The 19,402-nt window shown below is 34.9% G+C and overlaps 1 protein-coding gene across 1 annotated transcript in view; it reads left to right on the top strand.

The window, feature by feature from the left end:
- Positions 1-19,075, top strand: part of LOC114665457 (heterogeneous nuclear ribonucleoprotein R) — a 31,833-nt gene extending 12,758 nt beyond the window's left edge. The window contains exons 2-11 of the mRNA XM_028820048.2: positions 1,277-1,444; positions 6,934-7,052; positions 9,256-9,363; positions 14,372-14,485; positions 14,765-14,941; positions 15,447-15,582; positions 15,806-16,011; positions 16,726-16,875; positions 17,415-17,536; positions 17,703-19,075. Coding sequence (XP_028675881.1) covers positions 1,291-1,444; positions 6,934-7,052; positions 9,256-9,363; positions 14,372-14,485; positions 14,765-14,941; positions 15,447-15,582; positions 15,806-16,011; positions 16,726-16,875; positions 17,415-17,536; positions 17,703-18,312 — 1,896 coding nt within the window. The 5' untranslated portion in view covers positions 1,277-1,290 and the 3' untranslated portion in view covers positions 18,313-19,075. The remainder of the gene's footprint in view (positions 1-1,276; positions 1,445-6,933; positions 7,053-9,255; positions 9,364-14,371; positions 14,486-14,764; positions 14,942-15,446; positions 15,583-15,805; positions 16,012-16,725; positions 16,876-17,414; positions 17,537-17,702) is intronic.
- The last annotated feature ends 327 nt before the right edge of the window (positions 19,076-19,402 follow it).

The following is a 19,402-nucleotide window of genomic DNA, read 5'->3' as shown; positions in this document are numbered from 1 at the left end:
AGAGGTCCAGTCAAATAAACCGTTATCAACTACAGTTACCAAAAAGTAACAGGAACAACCTCAACAGAGGCTATAACAATAATATTCTGTGCTAAAGTAGTCAGTCGTTAAACGCAAAGGTTCATATGAACCCTAACACTTTGATAGCATGTATAATATATCTTAAAGCTCTGTTTTATGCTGTAGCATTTTTATTAATCTTGGAGATCTTTAAGTAGAGACCTGCATGTTGTGACTGTAGTGTGCACTCTTTACTATAGATATTAATAAGTTGTGTAAGGTTAAGGGGTGGGGGTACTGAACCATTTATTCTCTTTATATGTTAAAAGGATGATTTTCAAATTGGCTCCAGAGTTACCTAGAATATACATTATTGATTAAGACCAGGAGTAATGAATTCTGTTTTATTAGATTTTTGTCTTGTTTTGTTCCTGCTTTCTTTTTTTTTAACATTCTGATGTTTTTTTCTTTTATAATTTGACTATAAAGTTGTTTGTTCTATAAGGTTGACTTGACAGTATGCAATGTTATTTTCTTCAAAAAAACAAACACAACAACTGGAGTAAAATAATTATACTTTATACTTGTCTTAGTGACATGTTTTGAATTCACTGTGGGTTAGTATCCGCAGCCAAAAACATAAAGGATTGCCCAATACAGGGACTGGTGTATCCTACATATTAAACAAACCTGTACATGTTTTCTAAGCTGTTGCTTTGGTTCTTGAAGGTGGGAAAAGTAATAACTAAAAAGTCAACATAAAAGATAATTCTTTGAGAATTAGCCCAAGATAAAGTTCATACCCTTCAGAAAACAGATGTTGATACTGCTATTATCGCTGTTTTTCTCTTGTAAACACTGTTATGGAAAAGAATACCAAGATCATAAATCTTTTAGCCACCCATCCATCCATTTCTTGTATCTGCTATAATTGTCTTAGTTGGGAAGATAAAAATGTTTTGCAGTGTTTAAATTTTTTTGTTAGTTTTGAGAAAACCATACTTTAGGAATGTTTAGGAAGTGTTTCTAATTGATCTGTACGTTGCAAAGGGAATTTTACAATTGATTATTTTGCTTTATTAATTTTTTAATGTTAATGCTCCAAAAACTAATAATCTTACCATTCAGAAATATTCTTGCAAATATTCAGATGTTATTGGTTACTGTTTAACATTCTAAGTTTAAACTAATCAGGGTTTACCTCTGCATTTATTTACTTTTTGTGAACCCTAAAACAAAAATTGTTTTTTTAAATTAAGCGTAATTTTTGTTTTAGACTTTAACTGAAACATGGCGGAAGTCAATGGTAGTGCTGCTCAGGTGAAAGAGGAAGAGGAACCTATGGATACTTCAAACACAACTCATTCAGAGTATTACCAGATACTTACCATTGCAGGGCTACCCCAGAAAGTAGCAGAAAGGCTTGATGAGATTTTTCAGACAGGTATGTAAACATTTTGTTTCCTTAAACTTCAAAATGATAAAGGCTCTACAGAGATGTGGGTTGTTGTAAAGTGTTGTACTTAAATATTAAGATTTTTTTAAATAGTTTTTTAGTTTTAAAATATTTTTTTAGTCCTTAAAATATTTACACAAGCATATTGCATATTATATTTATTACTATGTTATCTGCTATTTATGGCATGTTGTTTAACCTAACTTGATATCTTGTTTTATGAGTGTTTAGAGCAAATAGTTAGTGTCTCCCTACATTAAGGTTGGAAAAGTGTGGTCCTTGGGGGCATCCGTAGCTACACTCTAAATCAGGGAGCAGTTGATCTCTTAAGAAGGAGCTCATTGCTTTGCTACTGCTCTGTTTCATATATTTGTTCATTTAGAGTGGATTAAAAGTTTCCTCTTTTATAATGTCATAGCTAATCTACCTGGGTTTGCCCAGAAGAGTGATGAAGTGTGTGTTAAATGCGTAAAACCAGATCTGACACTTCGACCTCCTCATCATGACAGAAAGACGGGGTTTTTTTTTTGTATTATTTAGCATGTAGTGCCTTTTTTTCTGAGAGATCAACATTGTGAAATTATTCTTTCAATTTAAGTGTAAGATTTAGAGAGATAGAATAAATTTTGCAGCAATGAACAGTTTGTAGATCAGTAATAATATTTATCTCAGTAGTTCAGTAATATTACTGAAATGTTACAGAGCATGTTGAATGCATCACAGTCATAATGTACAACTCAGTCGCTGAGAGACAAATGAAAGTCGAGTGGCACACAGCCCACCTCTTCCCTGAGGAGCACTCTTGGTGCATCCCCACAAGGGGTCCACTCCCTTTTTCTCCTACCATCTCAAAAGACTTGATTTCAAGTATGGATATCATCACAAATGGACATTTGCTTGTTTATAATTTGCCCTGGAGAAAATGGAATTGGACATTTTTTTCTCATAAAATGAGCATTTAGAAAAGAAGGAACAGATATTTGATTCAGTGAACCGTTAAAAGGGTTATTGAGCAGCAAAGGTAAAAATGTTGCTATTTTTCAACACACTTAAATATTAAAAAAAAATCTAAATAGTCATTGCAGTTGAGTTGGTTTGTTACGCAATCAGTTGTAATTTTTTGGAAGTAAAAATCACATTGATATCTTGTTAGAAATAACTGCAAAGCTTTGTTAAAATCACTGTGTTGCTTTTTGAGTAATGCTTGAATGGACAGAGAGCAATTAAATATACAAGAAGTGATCACAAATTAAACATAATTATCATTTTTTCACATTTTCTGTTTTGAATTTTTAGTAGCAAATGTAACTTTAAAGAAAAATAAAAATCATCCATCCATCCATCCATTATCCAACCCGCTATTTCCTAACTACAGGGTCACGGGGGTCTGCTGGAGCCAATCCCAGCCAACACAGGGCGCAAGGCAGGAAACAAACCCTGGGCAGGGCGCCAGCCCACCGCAGAATAAAAATGATTTGTTTGGTTAAATGACCTACTGATATCTGCATTAACCTACAATGTGTCTTAGAAAATAGTGTACTCTACATACTCATATAATGAATAAGTGGCACCTATTGCATAATTCAGAAGCAGTTTGTCTTTGATGTGTGCAGAAGCAGTGGCTTGTAGCATCTGATAATTCCACTTAGTATTTGTAGAGATTTGTCCTTTTTTAAATGTGTATGTACAGGGTATAGAAAATCTGTGACTTGTTACCCATGAACAATATTAATGTTTCATTTAAGTTTAAATTGCATTATATTAAAAACTAAAATGTCTCTGCTCAGCATTTTAATTGATAATATAATTTTTAATAAAGATAATTTAATGATTTTCAAGAATAAAATTTCAATTGTTATTTTTTTTTATAATACAGAGGAAAATACTAATGAAGAATTTAATCATTTATTGTTGATTATTGGCATTTTTAAATAATTGTGCTGTGTTTGGTGTGTGGTGCCTATGCCAGCTATGATGCCTGTTTAGATTCTTACAACATCTACTTATTATTTTAAAAATTACTTTAAGACCTCCTGTAATGCAGTAAAAAACAAAACCTGTTCATGTGATATGGATCTTAATTTTTTTTCTCAATGTGTATCGAAAGATAGATATCTAGTAAAGCAGTATTTCATTTTAATTTTGAATAATAATCGAGTGAAATTAATGTGAATTTTCTTTTTTCACATAAATTTACAGCTAGCTTTTTTGTTCAGCTTTAGTTTTCAATAATCCAAATGAAATACTTTTCAGTTATTTTTATGCCATAGGCTATATTTTCACTTTTTCCTGGGAGAGCAAAAAAAATATGAAAATGATCAGGGACGAGATGCCCCAGTTTACAGGGTAGTAGCCTCTGAGCTAGCAGCAGCTCCGGGCTTAGCATGGTGTGTAGAGTATAGGTGCGGCATTAAGGCTATTGTGATTGCTTTTCTCTGTTGAAGCCATGATGCCTCAGTGAAAGCATACTTGCATCAAATTCTGATTGTAGAACACTTCCTAAACAAGAAAGAGTATGGTTTCTGGATCACTTTAATGCTGCCTCAGACCTTAATAACTTTGGACAATTTATGTCTGTGTTTTTGCTCAAACAATGATTCAGCCATTATTTTTTCCTGTATCTTAACTATTGGTTTCATGGCTTTTATTGACCCTGTGCTTGCTCTTCATCTGAGTTATTTGGGAAAAATGATCAGAAAAAAGGAGACAGGTAAACATTAAATATCATATTTTTATTCCATAATGGACATCAAAGTAGTTCTTTACAGATATGGGACAGAAAGCAGTTTGTCTGATATGTCAGGTCAGCATTGCAGCGTTCTAGAAGAATAACATTAGCTTTACTTTTTCAAGCAAACATTTCAATCTGTTAGATTGGGAAAAGGAAATTGTGAATAGAACATGACATATTGTCAACATATTTTCACCAATCTGCCTTCCATTTGAGAACCTGTATAGAAGACAAGTTATGTGTTGACTCATAAAATTGTCAATTATGGCAGGTTTTATGCAAAAGGGGTGATTTTAAAGATGGTTAAGTGAACACTGCTAATATAGTAGTAGCAGTATTAGTAGTAGTATTGTCACATGTACTGAGTACAGTGAAGTTTTTGCTTGCATGTCCATCTAATATACCTGTAATGTACCCAAGCTAGTAAAACCCAAGTGGAGTGCATTCACTTCTCATGTCACTCCATCCACTAGGTGAGTGGAGGTCACAGTGGTGGAGTTGATCAATGAATCATCAATGAATCAAAAACAGACTTGTTCACTTATTTTGTAGTTGTTCTGGATGAGAACTGAGACATTTTGTGTTTGTATTTAGCATGTAGAATGTCACTCCTTATTAAGTAATATGTTGTTTTGTGTTTATTTTTAACATATAGATATGTGGCTCTTGACATGATTTTTTTTTGTGTGTTCATTAAGATGACTATTTTGCCCAGCCATTACCATGGAACCACTACCTGGTGGCTAGTGAAACAGGCTAGATATTATTACTGAGCTGTTTCAATTATATAGCATGATGCATTTTTGTTAAATTTGTTTTTAATTATTAAATGTAAAAATTCCTGGAGTTTGAAACAAAGTTTTTGTATATAAATATTTTTGATGCTTCACATTTTGATGTAATGCCTTTTTGTAATTAATTAATACACAAATGGCTTATTCATTCCATTAGTTTATTATAAGTTTTGCCAGCCACATTTTCTTTTTCTTTTTTTGATATCGTACCATTTTAGTTGGTTCCTTAACATTTTGGTTTTGGAGTTCCAGGTTCTTTCTTTCTTTCTTTCTTTCTTTCTTTCTTTCTTTCTTTCTTTCTTTCTTTCTTTCTTTCTTTCTTTCTTTCTTTCTTTCTTTCTGAGTCCTACTTAGCTCATAGCTAAGGAGAATCATGAGGTAAACAAACGTATGTATTGCTTGATTTGACTCCCATATAGGCTTTTGGTTTAGATGGCCAATGACTCATTGGATAAATATTGAAAACTTTGAAAACTAACAATAATTCATATTTACTAACCTTGAAAAAAATCACTATGAAGTGTTAGTCTTACAAACAAATTATGTTTAATATATTTTTATTTTAACACAGTTCAAGAATGACCTAATGCATACATTGGATTTGAAAAAACAAAAGAAAAATGGCTTATAATGGAACACTATATTGCACTAATCAGCAGCAAAAAAAAATAAAATTAAATGTAGCTATTTCAGTAAGTGTTACAAATTAAAAGTGGCATAAAAGCTATGCACAAAAGCAGTTTCAAAAACATCAGAACATTGTGGAATATGAGTGTCTTTCACAAAATAAACTAATATTAATATTATTTCCTCAGTTTCTAAGTTAGAAATTATGACTTGGAAGTACGTTGAGCAAATGTGAACATTTAAGGCACAACCTTACTGTCAGTGGCAATACTTGCTGTTCCTTTTCAGGATTCAGTAATGCTTGTCTTAATAACTCTATCACTAATTACGTGGGCTACATTGTTTGAAACCAAATCCTATAGCTCTGTATATTGCTGTATTATATAAAGCTATCTGCTTGGGGTAGGAAACTTCTTCTTTATCTCAGCAGACTAGGTCAGTTACGTGCAGCTGTCAATGTGGGGTTTAGCACATAAAGACTGTTCAGTCTCGGGTATTGGACAACCTGTTGCGCACCAAGAGCAAACCTGATTCAGTTCCAAAATGTTCATGAAACAAGTGCTAATAAGATACATGAACAAAAATAGATTCAACTTCTGTGCATACTGTGATAAGATTTGAGTAAAATAAATGCCTTCATGTGTCACATGTGTGTATATGTAGTTCATTTCAATAAAGTGTGTGCCTGAGAAACAAGCACATTTATCTGACAGATATGCATGACAACTCTAAATGCACGCAAGTCATTACATTTATGCCTGTGTATTTCTGTAATGCATAATGCCACTTCTTCAGTGAGTTTTTGTTTTTGTCACTTTCCATACCACTCATATCAGTGTTGAATTTGGTTAGAGCTCTTGGACTGTGTTTTTCAAGTCAGACCACAGGCTTTCAATCAGACTTGAGTCAATAAACTGAGATGGTCAGTGCAGAAATGCTCCTTTTATTTTCAGGCATCCATTTCTCTGTAGTTTTTGAGCTGCGTTTGGAGCCATTTATATGCAGGAAAGACCTACTACAAATCAACAATCAATCAAAATCAACAATTGTTGAGTGCATAAACTTATTAATAGCTGAGTAAAAAGCAAACAGAAAATGCTATATTTTAAGCAATGCTATCAAGAAAATGGTGCATGCTGGCATGTTATAATTACTGTGGTATTCACTGAGGATTATGTTTTTTATACCCTGGTAAGTAAGGACATCCCAAAAACATTCCTTGGAACTGAAGAGCCTGTTTAACTAGAATTACATTGTAGATTTCACTCTTTATTTAATTAAAAAATATGGTGTTCCATCTTAGATTTTGCTTGTTTATTTTATAGGTTTGGTGACATATGATGACCTGGATGAAAGGGCAATTGATGCTCTGATTGAGTTTAATGAAGAAGGGGCTCTGTCTGTGCTTCAGCAGTTTAAAGAGAGCGATCTTTCACATGTACAGGTAAAATGACATTATCACACACTGATAGTGTATACAGGTACATCTCAATAAATTAGAATATAATTGAAAGTTAATTTATTTCAGTAATTTAATTCAAAAAGTGAAACTCATATAGCTTCATTACATGCAGAGTGATAGATTTCAAATGTTTATTTCTTTTCATTTTGCTGATTATGGCTTATAGCTAATGAAAACCCAAAATTCAGTATCTAAGAAAATTAGAATATTGTGAAATAATTCAATATTGTAGACTCATGGTGTCACATTCCACTCAGCTAATTAACCCAAAACACCTGCAAAGGTGTCCTGAGCCTTTAAATGGTCTCAGTCTGGTTCAGTAGGCCACACAATCATGGGGAAGACTGCTGACCTGACAGTTGTCCAGAAGACAATAATTGACACCCTCCACAAGGAGGGGAAGCCACAAAAGGTCATTGCTAAAGAAGCTGACTGTTCACAGAGTGCTGTATCCAAGCATATTAATGGAAAGTTGAGTGGAAGGAAAAAATGTGACAGCAGAAAAAGGTGCACAAGCAACAGTGATAACCACAGCCTTGAGAGGATTGTGAAGCAATGTGAAGCAAAAGTATCTGGGATATGGGCTACAACTGTTGCATTCCATGTGTCAAGCCACTCCTGAACCAGAGACAACGTCAGAAGCATTTTACCTGGGCTGTTGCTCAGTGGTCCAAAGTCCTCTTTTCATATGAAAGTAAATTTTCATTTTCATTTGGAAATCAAGGTCCCAGAATCTGGAGGAAAAGTGGAGAGGCACAGAATCCAAGTTGCTTGAGGTCCATTGTGAAGTTTTCATAGTCAGTGATAATTTGGGGAGCCATGTCATCTGCTGGTGTTGGTCTACTGTGTTTTATCAAGTCCAAAGTCAGCGCAGCCGTCTACCAGGAGATTTTAGAGCACTTCATGCTTCCCTCTGTTGACAAGCTTTATGGAGATGCTGATTTCATTTTCCAGCAGGACTTGGCACCTGCCCATACTGCCAAAAGTACCAGTAACTGGTTTAATGACCATGGGATCACTGTGCTTGATTGGCCAGCAAACTCGTCTGACCTAAACCAATGAGAGACACCAGAGCCAACAGTGCAGACGATCTGAAGGCCGTGATCAAAGCATCCTGGGCTTCCATAACACATCAGCAGTGCCACCGGCTGCTCGCCTCCATGCCACTCTGCATTGATGCAGTAATTCATGCAAAAGGAGCCCTGACCAAGTATTGAGTGCATACATGGACATACTTTTCAGTAGGCCAACATTTTGTATTAAAAAGTAAGTAATAATTTTCCTGATTTCTTAGTCATTATTAATTTCTAATTTTGTAAATCATGACATAAATTCTCATCTAATCTAATCTAATATAGTAAACTGGGATTGTAGGTACTAGGGACTAAAGATATGAACTAGAGTTGTGCATTGGGACTAGGCACCTGTTGACTCTCTGTAAACGTTGCGGTTATGGGACCATTTCACTCTCATGAATGTAAGAATTGGTGGTGTGTACTGAGAAATGCTTGATGAAAAATTGCCTGTAATGTGTAATAAAGCTTCCAGTAAAAATGTTATTGCCTTGAGTATGAACAATAAATATTTTATTATACAAAAGTCTTGTTGATGTACTTAAACTCCAATCACAATGCCATTTATTGTATCTTGTTTTTTCCTTGCACCTGATATTCAAGTCATATTGAGAAAATAGAGCAAGCAAATATACAACGAACAACCAAAACCGACCACTACGGTGCAGTACAAATATACGGGGAAGACAGAGATTTGAAGCAGGCTTTCACTGGTTTTAGATTCAGATGGAAAGTAGGTGAACTATATGAGCTGTGTGTAATGCTTCCTGATCAAACAAAACTGCATTTCAAAGAGAAGAAAAATGTGCCCCTTTCTAGCATAACGCAAGAAAAAAATTAATTGTTTTGAACTTGTGTATGAAGACATTTGTCCAGCGTGATTTTGTTGCTGGTTAATGGCATTATGCGTCTTGCTCAATATTTTGTAGGCCTGGCTGTGAAATAATAATAGTTTTAAATTCAATGCACACCAAATTATAACTAGACACATTTTGCATTTGTTTTTTTTTCCTTTTTGCATTTGTATTATTCTATAAGTGACACTATGATATCTGTTTGATGCATTATTATTAATACTTATTTTCTGACTAACACTTTCTCTCTATCACTAGAATAAAAGTGCATTTTTGTGTGGTGTAATGAAAACCTACAGACAAAGGGAGAAACAAGGAAACAAAGTTCAGGAATCAACCAAAGGACCAGATGAGTCAAAGATTAAGGTAATATTTGGATAATTACATTGTGTTTGACTTTAAGTTTGTAACTTCTATTTTATCAGTGGGATTAGAGGCCTATTTTTTATTTATACCATGTATGCAGTGTTCTTTCTAGCACATTTGAGGATTTGTGTAGGAAGTGTCAGTAATAGAAGAAGAAATCTATTGTGCATCCTGTAACAGTACTCTTTAAAGTAAATGTTATCGCAGCACACACAAGCAGAATATGAATAGAAGCAAACTTAAATACGAGTATATGGTCTTTATCAATTTCAAAATGTATCTTTTAAATCATTGAAGATTTTAATTTAATTTTTAAAATATTTTTTGAGAGTCACTATTTTGAGGCCAGTTTACAGATTATTGATTTTCAGATATACATTTTGTGTTACAGTGAATATTTACTTCAAAATGAATGTAATCTTTTTTATTATTAGGATTTTATGTACAGTACTTTATATTGTGAAACATGCTCAACATGCAAGTTTTTTCATTTAGAACTATTCTTTAATGTTGCCGTAGAAATGACAGCAGCTTTTGCATTTGCAAGTATTTTTCTTGTACCTTTTAAACTTTTTGTTTAGTAAATGTGGTTTCTTTGTTAAAATAAAGGTCTTCTTATTTACAGAAATTTATTTACAAAACAGAATACGTAGGTTCAGAAAATAAATAATTTATTTTAGATAAATAATGTTTTTATATTAGTAAACTAGACAAAAAGCCAGTTTCGACAACGTAAGATGAAACGGGCACGAGTTTGTGTCAGTAGTGTATGAAGAACAAATGATAAGTAAGAAATAAATAAGAAAGTGATGTAAGTAATGATAATTAACTAAGCGGCTTGGGATATGTATGACTTTATCACGGCAAAAAATACTGTACACTTAAAAAAGACATGCTATCTATGACAATGTTTTTTGTTTGTATACTGGAGGCCTGTCAGTATGCAACTAAAGTTGTAAAATCTCTCTGTAGACTACATTTTTTGTGAAGACACTCTCACTGTTTGGTTGTAATTTCCCTTGATGTGGCCCATCTTTAACTTGCACCTTCACAACACTCGCCCGCTGAAAGTACTTAATAATAATATGTTCTTACGTATTATTTTGAGTGTGAGGGTTGGCTGTGATCGGGGCTAATATCCTACACTTGGGCGGAAGGATTTTGGATTTCAGAATAATATTCCCGAAATGCGTAGGCTAAATTCGCCGCCTGCCGCAATGAAGCAAATTTTCTCTTTAGAGGCATTTGTATAAGTTGGAATTGAGACGAACTTTGAAATGTTTAAGTCATGAATGTACCTGTTGAAGACAGTTGTATAATGTGTAGGCTAAATCCGCCGCCTGCCGCGATGTTGGGGTTGGATTTCGATCTCGTAAGGTTTTTCAGGCAGCGGCGCAGAAGGCAACTGCGCATTCGGTTTCGGACTGACGTCAGTGAGTGCGCAGAAGGCGACTGCGCATTTGGCTTTGGACGGATGTGAGTGAGTGAGTGAGTGAGTGGGTGAGTGAGGAGGCAGGCGAATTATGTATTAAGGTGGTGGTGCAGTGGTAGCGCTGCTGCCTCGCAGTAAGAAGAACAGAGTTCACTTCCCAGTTCCTTCCTGCGTGGAGTTTGCATGTTCTTGCTGTGGCTGCGTGGTTTCTCTCCCACTGTCCAAAGACATGCAGGTTAGACCAACTGGAATGGCTAAGTTGGCCCTAGTGTGTGTTTGGTGTGTATATATGTGTGTGTAGGTCTTCACCGTGCAATGGACTTGCACCTTGTCCAGGGTTTGTTTCTGCAAGCATTTAAAATTAACATCCATGTGTTTACATGCATTTGTGTCCTGCTTACAAACTTTTGATATGTACATTATGCATATTGTAGTAGCAATAACATTAGTCAAATCATGCACATTGCACAGAAGTCTGTGGATATAGACAGGTTCAGATATTAGGAGTGTTACAAAGTTTAACTATTGTGCATACTCGGCTGAAGTGTGTGACTACAGCCAAGAGATTCTAACATAGAAGTAACTCTGTGGTGGTTCACATTTGGCTCGCAGTACATAAGAACAGATATTTGATTAGAAATTAACAAGGCGTCGGTATTCTTATTTTTATTCTAAGTGTTCCTTGCTTTGTTGTTTTCCATGAGTATCACCCAGAAGTAGAACCAGCACTTTAGTCAGGATGGAAAGCAGTTGCTCTCTCAGTACATTAATTATAACTAGTAAATAGTGGGAGTGATGGGTGAAAACCAGTGAGATTTTGAGCACACTAGAAATGGTATTGTGACCTTTTCTCTGGACCTCGGAGAGCAGCTAAGCACAATGCGGGTGCAAACCCCAAGAAGTCAACACTTGATCAGAGGTGCGAAGGCAAACATTTTCTTTTCATATATGGTGTCTGCAGTTTTCTCCATTATAAAAAAAGACCAGCTATGCATGTTGCATTGCAAGTCACAATGAAGTATGCATTATAAATTAATCATTGGCCTTTAGAATATGTTGTGGACATGCGGTTAAACCTGTTTGATGTTTAATGCCACACTCCGCATAATGTCATAGAAGGTTTTTGTCCTGGCCAGCTTCCAAAGGATTGATTCTGCCTGTTTTTTACTCTGCATAATATCACCAGTCGGTTAATGTCAACAAGTCTATCTGACCCTTTTAGAAATTTCCCTAGTTAAGTTCATAACGTTACTGCTTATGCTACTTACTTTATTAGCATTGTTCATTAGAAGATGTCATACAGCCAATATTGCTCTTCATGGCACCTGCTATAAATAGTACTGTCTGAGGTGTGGTGTCAGGGATACAGCAGGACTCGATATTTAATTTGATGCTTACATAATAGGCTCTGGCACAGCTAGATGGAAGGTGAGGTGCATGGGTTTCAAAGCAAGTACTGAAATACTAAAATGAAACTTATTAAAGATATTTGATTATCAGTGTAAGAGAAAAGACATCATAGACAGGTATTATAATCATATCTGAATTGTGTTTGAACCACCCAGCAAGCTTGGCAAAATGAAAAATGAAAATCCTTCGCTATTGGCAGCAGTAAGCTGCTGGCACATACAGTATGAGGGAGCCTGTACATGGACATTGAAGAACCACTTTAGTAACACTTGCATTACACAACTTCCAATAAGTCTAGCTAAAAACATGTGGCATATCAATATTCATATTGGTTCAACATATTACATGTAATTTTGTAAAAATGTTCATGTAGATCTATAATACCCATGTTTGAGTTTAAATATCATTTCCTGTATTTAATGGAGGTGCAATTATAGCATAATGGACATGGCCCATATCAGCATATTGTCAGCTGTTGGTGAAGTTGCCTAACTTTATCTACCATATTATACCCATTAGAGAGTCAACTATGTAAAATGTGACGGTATTTGTTCCTGTCATGAATTGCGTGTGTTTTGATGAATTGCATAAATAGTGTGTTTTAATGATAACTCTGAAGTGAGGAAATTGTTTTTTTAATTTCTTAACTTTAACGTCCCCTTCCCAATCCTTATGTTTTTAAGATTTTTTTGATTGGCTTAGCTCCTGATAGTAGTTTCTTATTAGTCTACATCATGACCTGAATAGTAGAATATAAATATAAAAAAAAATTCTAAAAATATATAAAAAACATTTTGATACAAAACTGGATTTTTAGGACATGTTCTCAACATACCTTGCTCATTCAGTCTCCATTGTTCAAAAAGTCTAACTTCATCATCAGAGATGTAAGTTTTCATCCTGTTAGGGATTTTATAAGGGGAATTAATGGGTGAAAGACCCCTCTAGCACTTTAAGCATCCTGTCACAGTTGTGTCCAGCCCATTTTCTGTATATTTGTTGTCACTACATACTGTAGGTGCCATTATGTGCAGTGAACTGTATTAATAGAGACAATCAATTCTGATTCATTATCTTTTGAACAGTCTTTAGTTAAGATTGAAAACACTTTTAAATAAGCTGTACTATTGGTTCATTTTTGGATCCATAAGCATGTTTCAAGCTCTACTTCTAGTCTGTTCTGAGTCTTGATGGGTTTTATGTTTTAATTTGTTAGAAATTCAATAATAACGCTCAGCACCCAGTATGAATGGGTATTATGTGGCTGTTCCTTATAACATGTAATATATACCCACATTACAAATAAAAGATTTGAAATAGGTGGACTATGGTAGTCAGAGACCTGGGTTCAGATCAAGTTTAGTTTGCATCTTATGTCAGTGTCTATTGTTCTTCATGTACTGTTTTTACTCCCAGATCACAAAAAGGTGCATGTTAGGTTAATTGGTAACTTTAAAGTGGCCTGGCATGGGTTAATGCCCCCTTGGTGCCCCATCCATGGCCATTTACTACTTCACACCCAGTGCTACTTGGATAGGACCTCATTCCTTCGACCCTGAAGTGATTCATTATCATGTGTATGGAGTACAGTGAAATTCTTACTTGCTTGTGCTAACCAGCATGCAACACGTCACTACTCGGAACTATGATAGTGAGTATAATTAGTTTACCTTGAAATGCCTGCCTTCTGTACCTGAAAGTCTCCAAACATATTATGGCAGAATATGTTTATATGCATGAAAGTGATGATTGGGAAATGAATGAATTCATACATGGGTCAGAGAACAATATAGTTTGTTTGGGACGCACTCATATAACTAAAGATTATAGATGAAGATCTATCATTTATCATATTACAGGTATTAAAAATATATTCAAAAATGCAATCTTTTACATTACATTTTCTGCTTGCGTGAGCTAAGCTTAATGTGAATTATTGCTACTTTTATCAAAATAGTCAACCAGCATAATAGTGATTGATAGGATAGCCCTTTGTCTAGAAATGAATTATGTTCTGAAGAAAATGTTGTTGAGCAGCCATTGCCAATTCATTATCGTGCTGTGTGAGAATTTGTATGGTTTAGACCACGTAAGGACATTATGGGAGGGAGGGCGGGATAGTGATTTTTATCTGTCTAACTTATTTTAAATATTTGAAATATATAGGCATTATTGGAGCGTACAGGGTACACTTTGGATGTAACTACAGGACAAAGAAAATATGGTGGCCCACCCCCTGAGCGAGTATATTCAGGGCAACAACCAGGAGTGGGAACTGAGGTTAGTGCCAAGTTATTTAGTTTAAAATCTTACTTTAAAATAAGTGCCAAACTTCTGCAGTAATAATTATGTTTATTAGTTTATGGAAAATACTATCTGCAAACATGTAGTATGCAATGCTGACCCCAGTCCTATAAAAAGGTTTACTGTTGGAAATTTTCTGTGTAAATTTCAGCAGTTTCAGCTGGTTTGTTTCCCTTAACATTGTGAAGGGTTTATTTTTTAATATGTGAAGAGTTGTTTCTGCTTGCACATTGACTTAAGTTGGAATTTTGACAGGTTTTTGTAGGTAAAATTCCAAGAGATCTATATGAAGATGAGCTGATCCCACTGTTTGAAAAAGCTGGTCCTATTTGGGATCTGCGCCTTATGATGGATCCTCTTTCGGGACAAAACAGAGGCTATGCTTTCATTACTTTCTGCAGCAAGGATGCAGCGCAGGAGGCAGTTAAACTTGTAAGGGTTTGCAGTTACTTGTGTGTTAATAATGTAAGGAATATTTGGGGTTTATTATATATGAGTGTTTAAAAATGTATAGGCAATTTGGATATTAGTAATGCACACAGAAATGTGGAGAGGATAACATTCTGCAATCACATATGGGAATGTCATCTAGTTTTAACAGCATTTACCTGTTGGCTGTTCTGGAAAGCACCATGTATACTAAAAAACTAAGAACACCATGGGACTTTGAACACAGATTTGAAAGGTCCTATACTGCTATTTCGTGTATTGGTCTCAACAATGCATTGGCTTTGTTAGTGAACATTTTGAACATTATTCAGTTTCTGTTTCCTTTTGTATTATTAAAATCCAAAGTGTGTATACGTTTAGGAGTGCTTTGCATATACAGTACTTTTTAAAGTAAACTTAAGAGCCTGCTTTTAATTACATTTAAAACCAAATTTTAGTATTTATACATTTAACCAATAAGAGCATTTTCCTTGAACTTTGCTTTTAGTGTGATAACTGTGAAATACGATCTGGAAAGTATCTTGGTGTTTGCATCTCTGTTGCAAATAATCGACTATTTGTTGGGTCTATTCCAAAGAACAAGACCAAAGAAAGTATCTTTGAGGATTTCAGCAAAGTTACAGGTTAGAAAAAAAAATCCTTTTGTATAAAGGTTAACCGGTTTGTGTAAAATTACTAAGTTGTGTCCTTTTTTTAAGTAAGATTCAAATTTTGTCTTAAAATGTTAAAAAATAATGTAGAAAATGATAGCAATATTTGTTGATAAGGTGCCAATTTATATCTTTATTGTCACATTGACAACAGTATAGTTTATGATTTCAAATGATGTCTTTGTGTGCATAAAAGAGGGCCTTGTAGATGTCATACTGTACCATCAGCCTGATGATAAGAAGAAAAACAGAGGCTTCTGTTTCCTTGAGTATGAAGATCATAAATCTGCTGCTCAGGCAAGGCGTAGGTTAATGAGTGGAAAAGTTAAAGTGTGGGGCAACCCGGTCACTGTTGAATGGGCAGACCCTGTAGAAGAACCAGATCCAGAGGTGATGGCAAAGGTATGTAATATAAACAGTTAAAAGGTATACAGTATATGTTTCTTTCACATGTGGTCTGAAATGTGCTCTGTTTGGGTGCATTATATAATAGCTTCAGCTTATAACTCACAGATTCTGTCATAAGATTATATAAGCACTACACCAATGTATTTAGTTTTGAAACTAAAATAAAAGGTTTGTTGTTTTAAGAACAAAACTAAATCACAGCTAAATGAAGCAAGCAAATTAGCATTACTTCCATTCAAGTTAGTAAAGTGTCAGCTATGTTTTAAATATTCACTTTGCTTAACTTGCATGTTCTTCATTTTTTAAAATTTGCATGTTAGGAAGGTGCTCATTGTTGAATGATCCAATAACATAAAGGTGGGTTGTTTGACATTGTGCGGTTTTTGAATGGTTCTGGTGATCAAAGGACATTGTGGGCAGCATTTCCTGTAATTTCCATGAAAACACCATTACAGCTTATGTGCAAATTACCATTACACTCGATATGTATAAGTTTAAGTAACCTGGTGTGTGAGAAGGCCAAAGAGGTGAGCACCTCCTTCAGTATTATAAATAATGCACGTCTGGCAGATTATGTTGTTACTACCATAATGCAGCTAGATCTTTTAGTTACACTGAAATGTACATTTGCAGACCAAAATCTTTGATTAAATACTATTCAGTAGAACTGTCTGAAAAGAGACTAGATTGGTGTTTTATTCCTTTAAGGTGAAAGTTCTATTTGTGAGAAATCTTGCTACTTCTGTGACTGAGGAACTCTTAGAAAGGACTTTTTCAGAGTTTGGAAAGTTGGAGCGAGTCAAGAAACTTAAAGATTATGCATTTGTTCATTTTGAGGACCGAGATGCTGCTGTTAAAGTAGGTGTTTTTAATTATTCTGTATTTCAGAATCTCACAGTGTTTAGGCGTCACAAGCAGTTTTCTTGCTAAGGGTGACACAAATTAATCTTGTAATAAATCTTTATGTTATAATATTATTTGTTACTTATTTTTATGTCCATTTAGAAGAGAAAAGAATGCCTAGATAAATTTATTACTGGATGGGATGACATGTTTGTTTGGCCTGATAGTGCACATGTCTTCTGTTCTGATTTTGAAAGACAAGATGCTCTTTTTTATAATTAGGTCTCTCTGTTATACTTGATTATTATACTATTATTATATTCTATTTATGCTTTATTCTAGTACTGTACAAGTAAAAATCCAAGTGATCTCTGGACCAGGATTCCAAATACCATTTGTTTGTGTGTCTGTTATATAAAAGCATGATTAAAATAAAAAAGGGCTTTGTATGTTGAGGCCTTTATTTTTCAGTTATAATGTTTTGAATTAAGACTAAATTAATCAACCAGAATTTTATATTCTACTAATTTGTTAAATACTCAAATACCATTTAGGCAATGCAGGAAATGAATGGAAAGGAATTAGAGGGAGAGGAGATTGAAATAGTTCTTGCAAAACCCCCAGATAAGAAGAGAAAAGAACGGCAAGCTGCTAGACAGACCACCAGAAGCACAGGGTAAGGCTGATCATTAATGAATGATTTAAAAATCTTTCTGTGTGTTTGATTGGCTCCTAGTTTGCATTGGGCTTGGGTTAAGTAGTTTTTAAAATGAATATGTACTTGGATTCTTACAAATATAACTGTTTTCAGCAAGTGATATTTTAAACTTTTCTTTTCCTAGGTATGAAGATTATTACTATTACCCACCACCGCGTATGCCACCTCCTGTTAGGGGCAGAGGTAGGGGAGGGAGAGGTGGATATTTGTACCCTCCAGATTACTACAGCTATGAAGAGTACTACGATGATTACTATGGGTATGATTACCATGACTATCGTGGTGGCTATGAAGATCCATATTATGGTTATGATGATGGCTATACAGTGAGAGGAAGAGGCAGCCGAGTCAGTAGAGGTGCTCCCCCTCCTCCTCCTAGAGGCCGTGGTGCTCCTCTCCCAAGAGGTCGAATTGGGTATTCCCAGCGAGGGGCACCTATGGGTGTCCCACGTGGTGCCCGTGGTGGTAGAGGTGGTCCATCCCAACAGCAGAGGGGCCGTGGTGCTCGTGGTGCCAGAGGGAATCGTGGTGGTAATGTAGGTGGAAAGCGGAAAGCAGATGGGTATAATCAACCGGATTCCAAGCGCCGCCAGACCAACAACCAGCAGAATTGGGGCTCCCAACCCATCGCTCAACAGCCTCTTCACCAAGGAGGCGACTATTCTGGTAACTATGGTTACAATAATGACAACCAAGAGTTTTATCAGGATTCTTATGGGCAACAGTGGAAATAGACAGAATGAGGGCACTGGAATTAAAAGGAGATTGGCAACAACTTGATTGGCTTAAAATACTTCATCCTTCAAACAAAAGTAAAAACATACAAAAAAAGAATTGGCTTTAACTCTTCATTGCTCAAATATCGATTGGCTGTACTCTGTATTGGGCTGAAGATGAGAATTTCTTTGTGTTCATACACACTTTTCATTATTGCTTATATCTTTCCTTTCATAGTGGTACATGGGACATTTTTGGCTCTGAGAACATGGCAGTAAATTGATTTTCATTTTTATTTCATTTTTGGTTTCTACTTTTGAATCTAAATTTTACCATCTTAAAGTGGATACTCATTTTGAAAACCTTGCGGAAGCCAGTTTAATCATGATTATCCTGCAGGAATCAAATGTGTGTTTTTCCCGGACTTTTTCCCATAAGATTGTGATAGACTGCCATAGTAATCTGCTTGTACATAACGGCTTAAAGCTGGAGCTTCATGCTCAAATGTTTTAAAAAGCTTAAAGAAAAATCCACAGGAAAAAGTATACAGATTTCTTGTACTGGGAATTAACATATACTTGTATGTTAAACATTTGTAGCAGTAGGTTTATTGTGTTTTTAAACTGTTATAATTTGAAAACGTTTTTGCAAAATTGCCCTAGAAAATTTGGTTTGGCTAAACCATAAGAGCTGTGGCAATCTGTTCTTTATTGTGATTGTATTTATAACTTGTTCTTGTTACATTTCAATAAAACTCTAAAATATACCATTCAATTATAAGCTATTTCAAAGTCCGTTGTGTCACTAAATATTCCACAATTTGTGATTGATCATTTGAATGAAAAATATGCAAAATGTGAGTGCGCCAGCGATCCAATCAAATTAACCAAAACAAGAAACAAAATGTTTAAATAAAGGAAAAACACCAATTTTATTCTAACAGAAATAACAATTGACATCTCAAAAGTTATTTATTGCAAAAACGATTTAATGTGTGAAAAAAAGAATTCAAAAGAAAATATAAGACCCAATACTATAGTTCAGTTCTGTTAAAATTTGAGTGAAGTAAACACAATGAAATCTCCAAGTATTTCAAAGTTTAGCCCT

Source organism: Erpetoichthys calabaricus, chromosome 14, assembly GCF_900747795.2.
Source record: "Erpetoichthys calabaricus chromosome 14, fErpCal1.3, whole genome shotgun sequence".
NCBI lineage: Eukaryota > Metazoa > Chordata > Cladistia > Polypteriformes > Polypteridae > Erpetoichthys > Erpetoichthys calabaricus.
The sequence above is the reverse complement of the archived record's forward strand: the minus strand, read 5'-3'. Positions and strand labels throughout refer to the sequence as shown.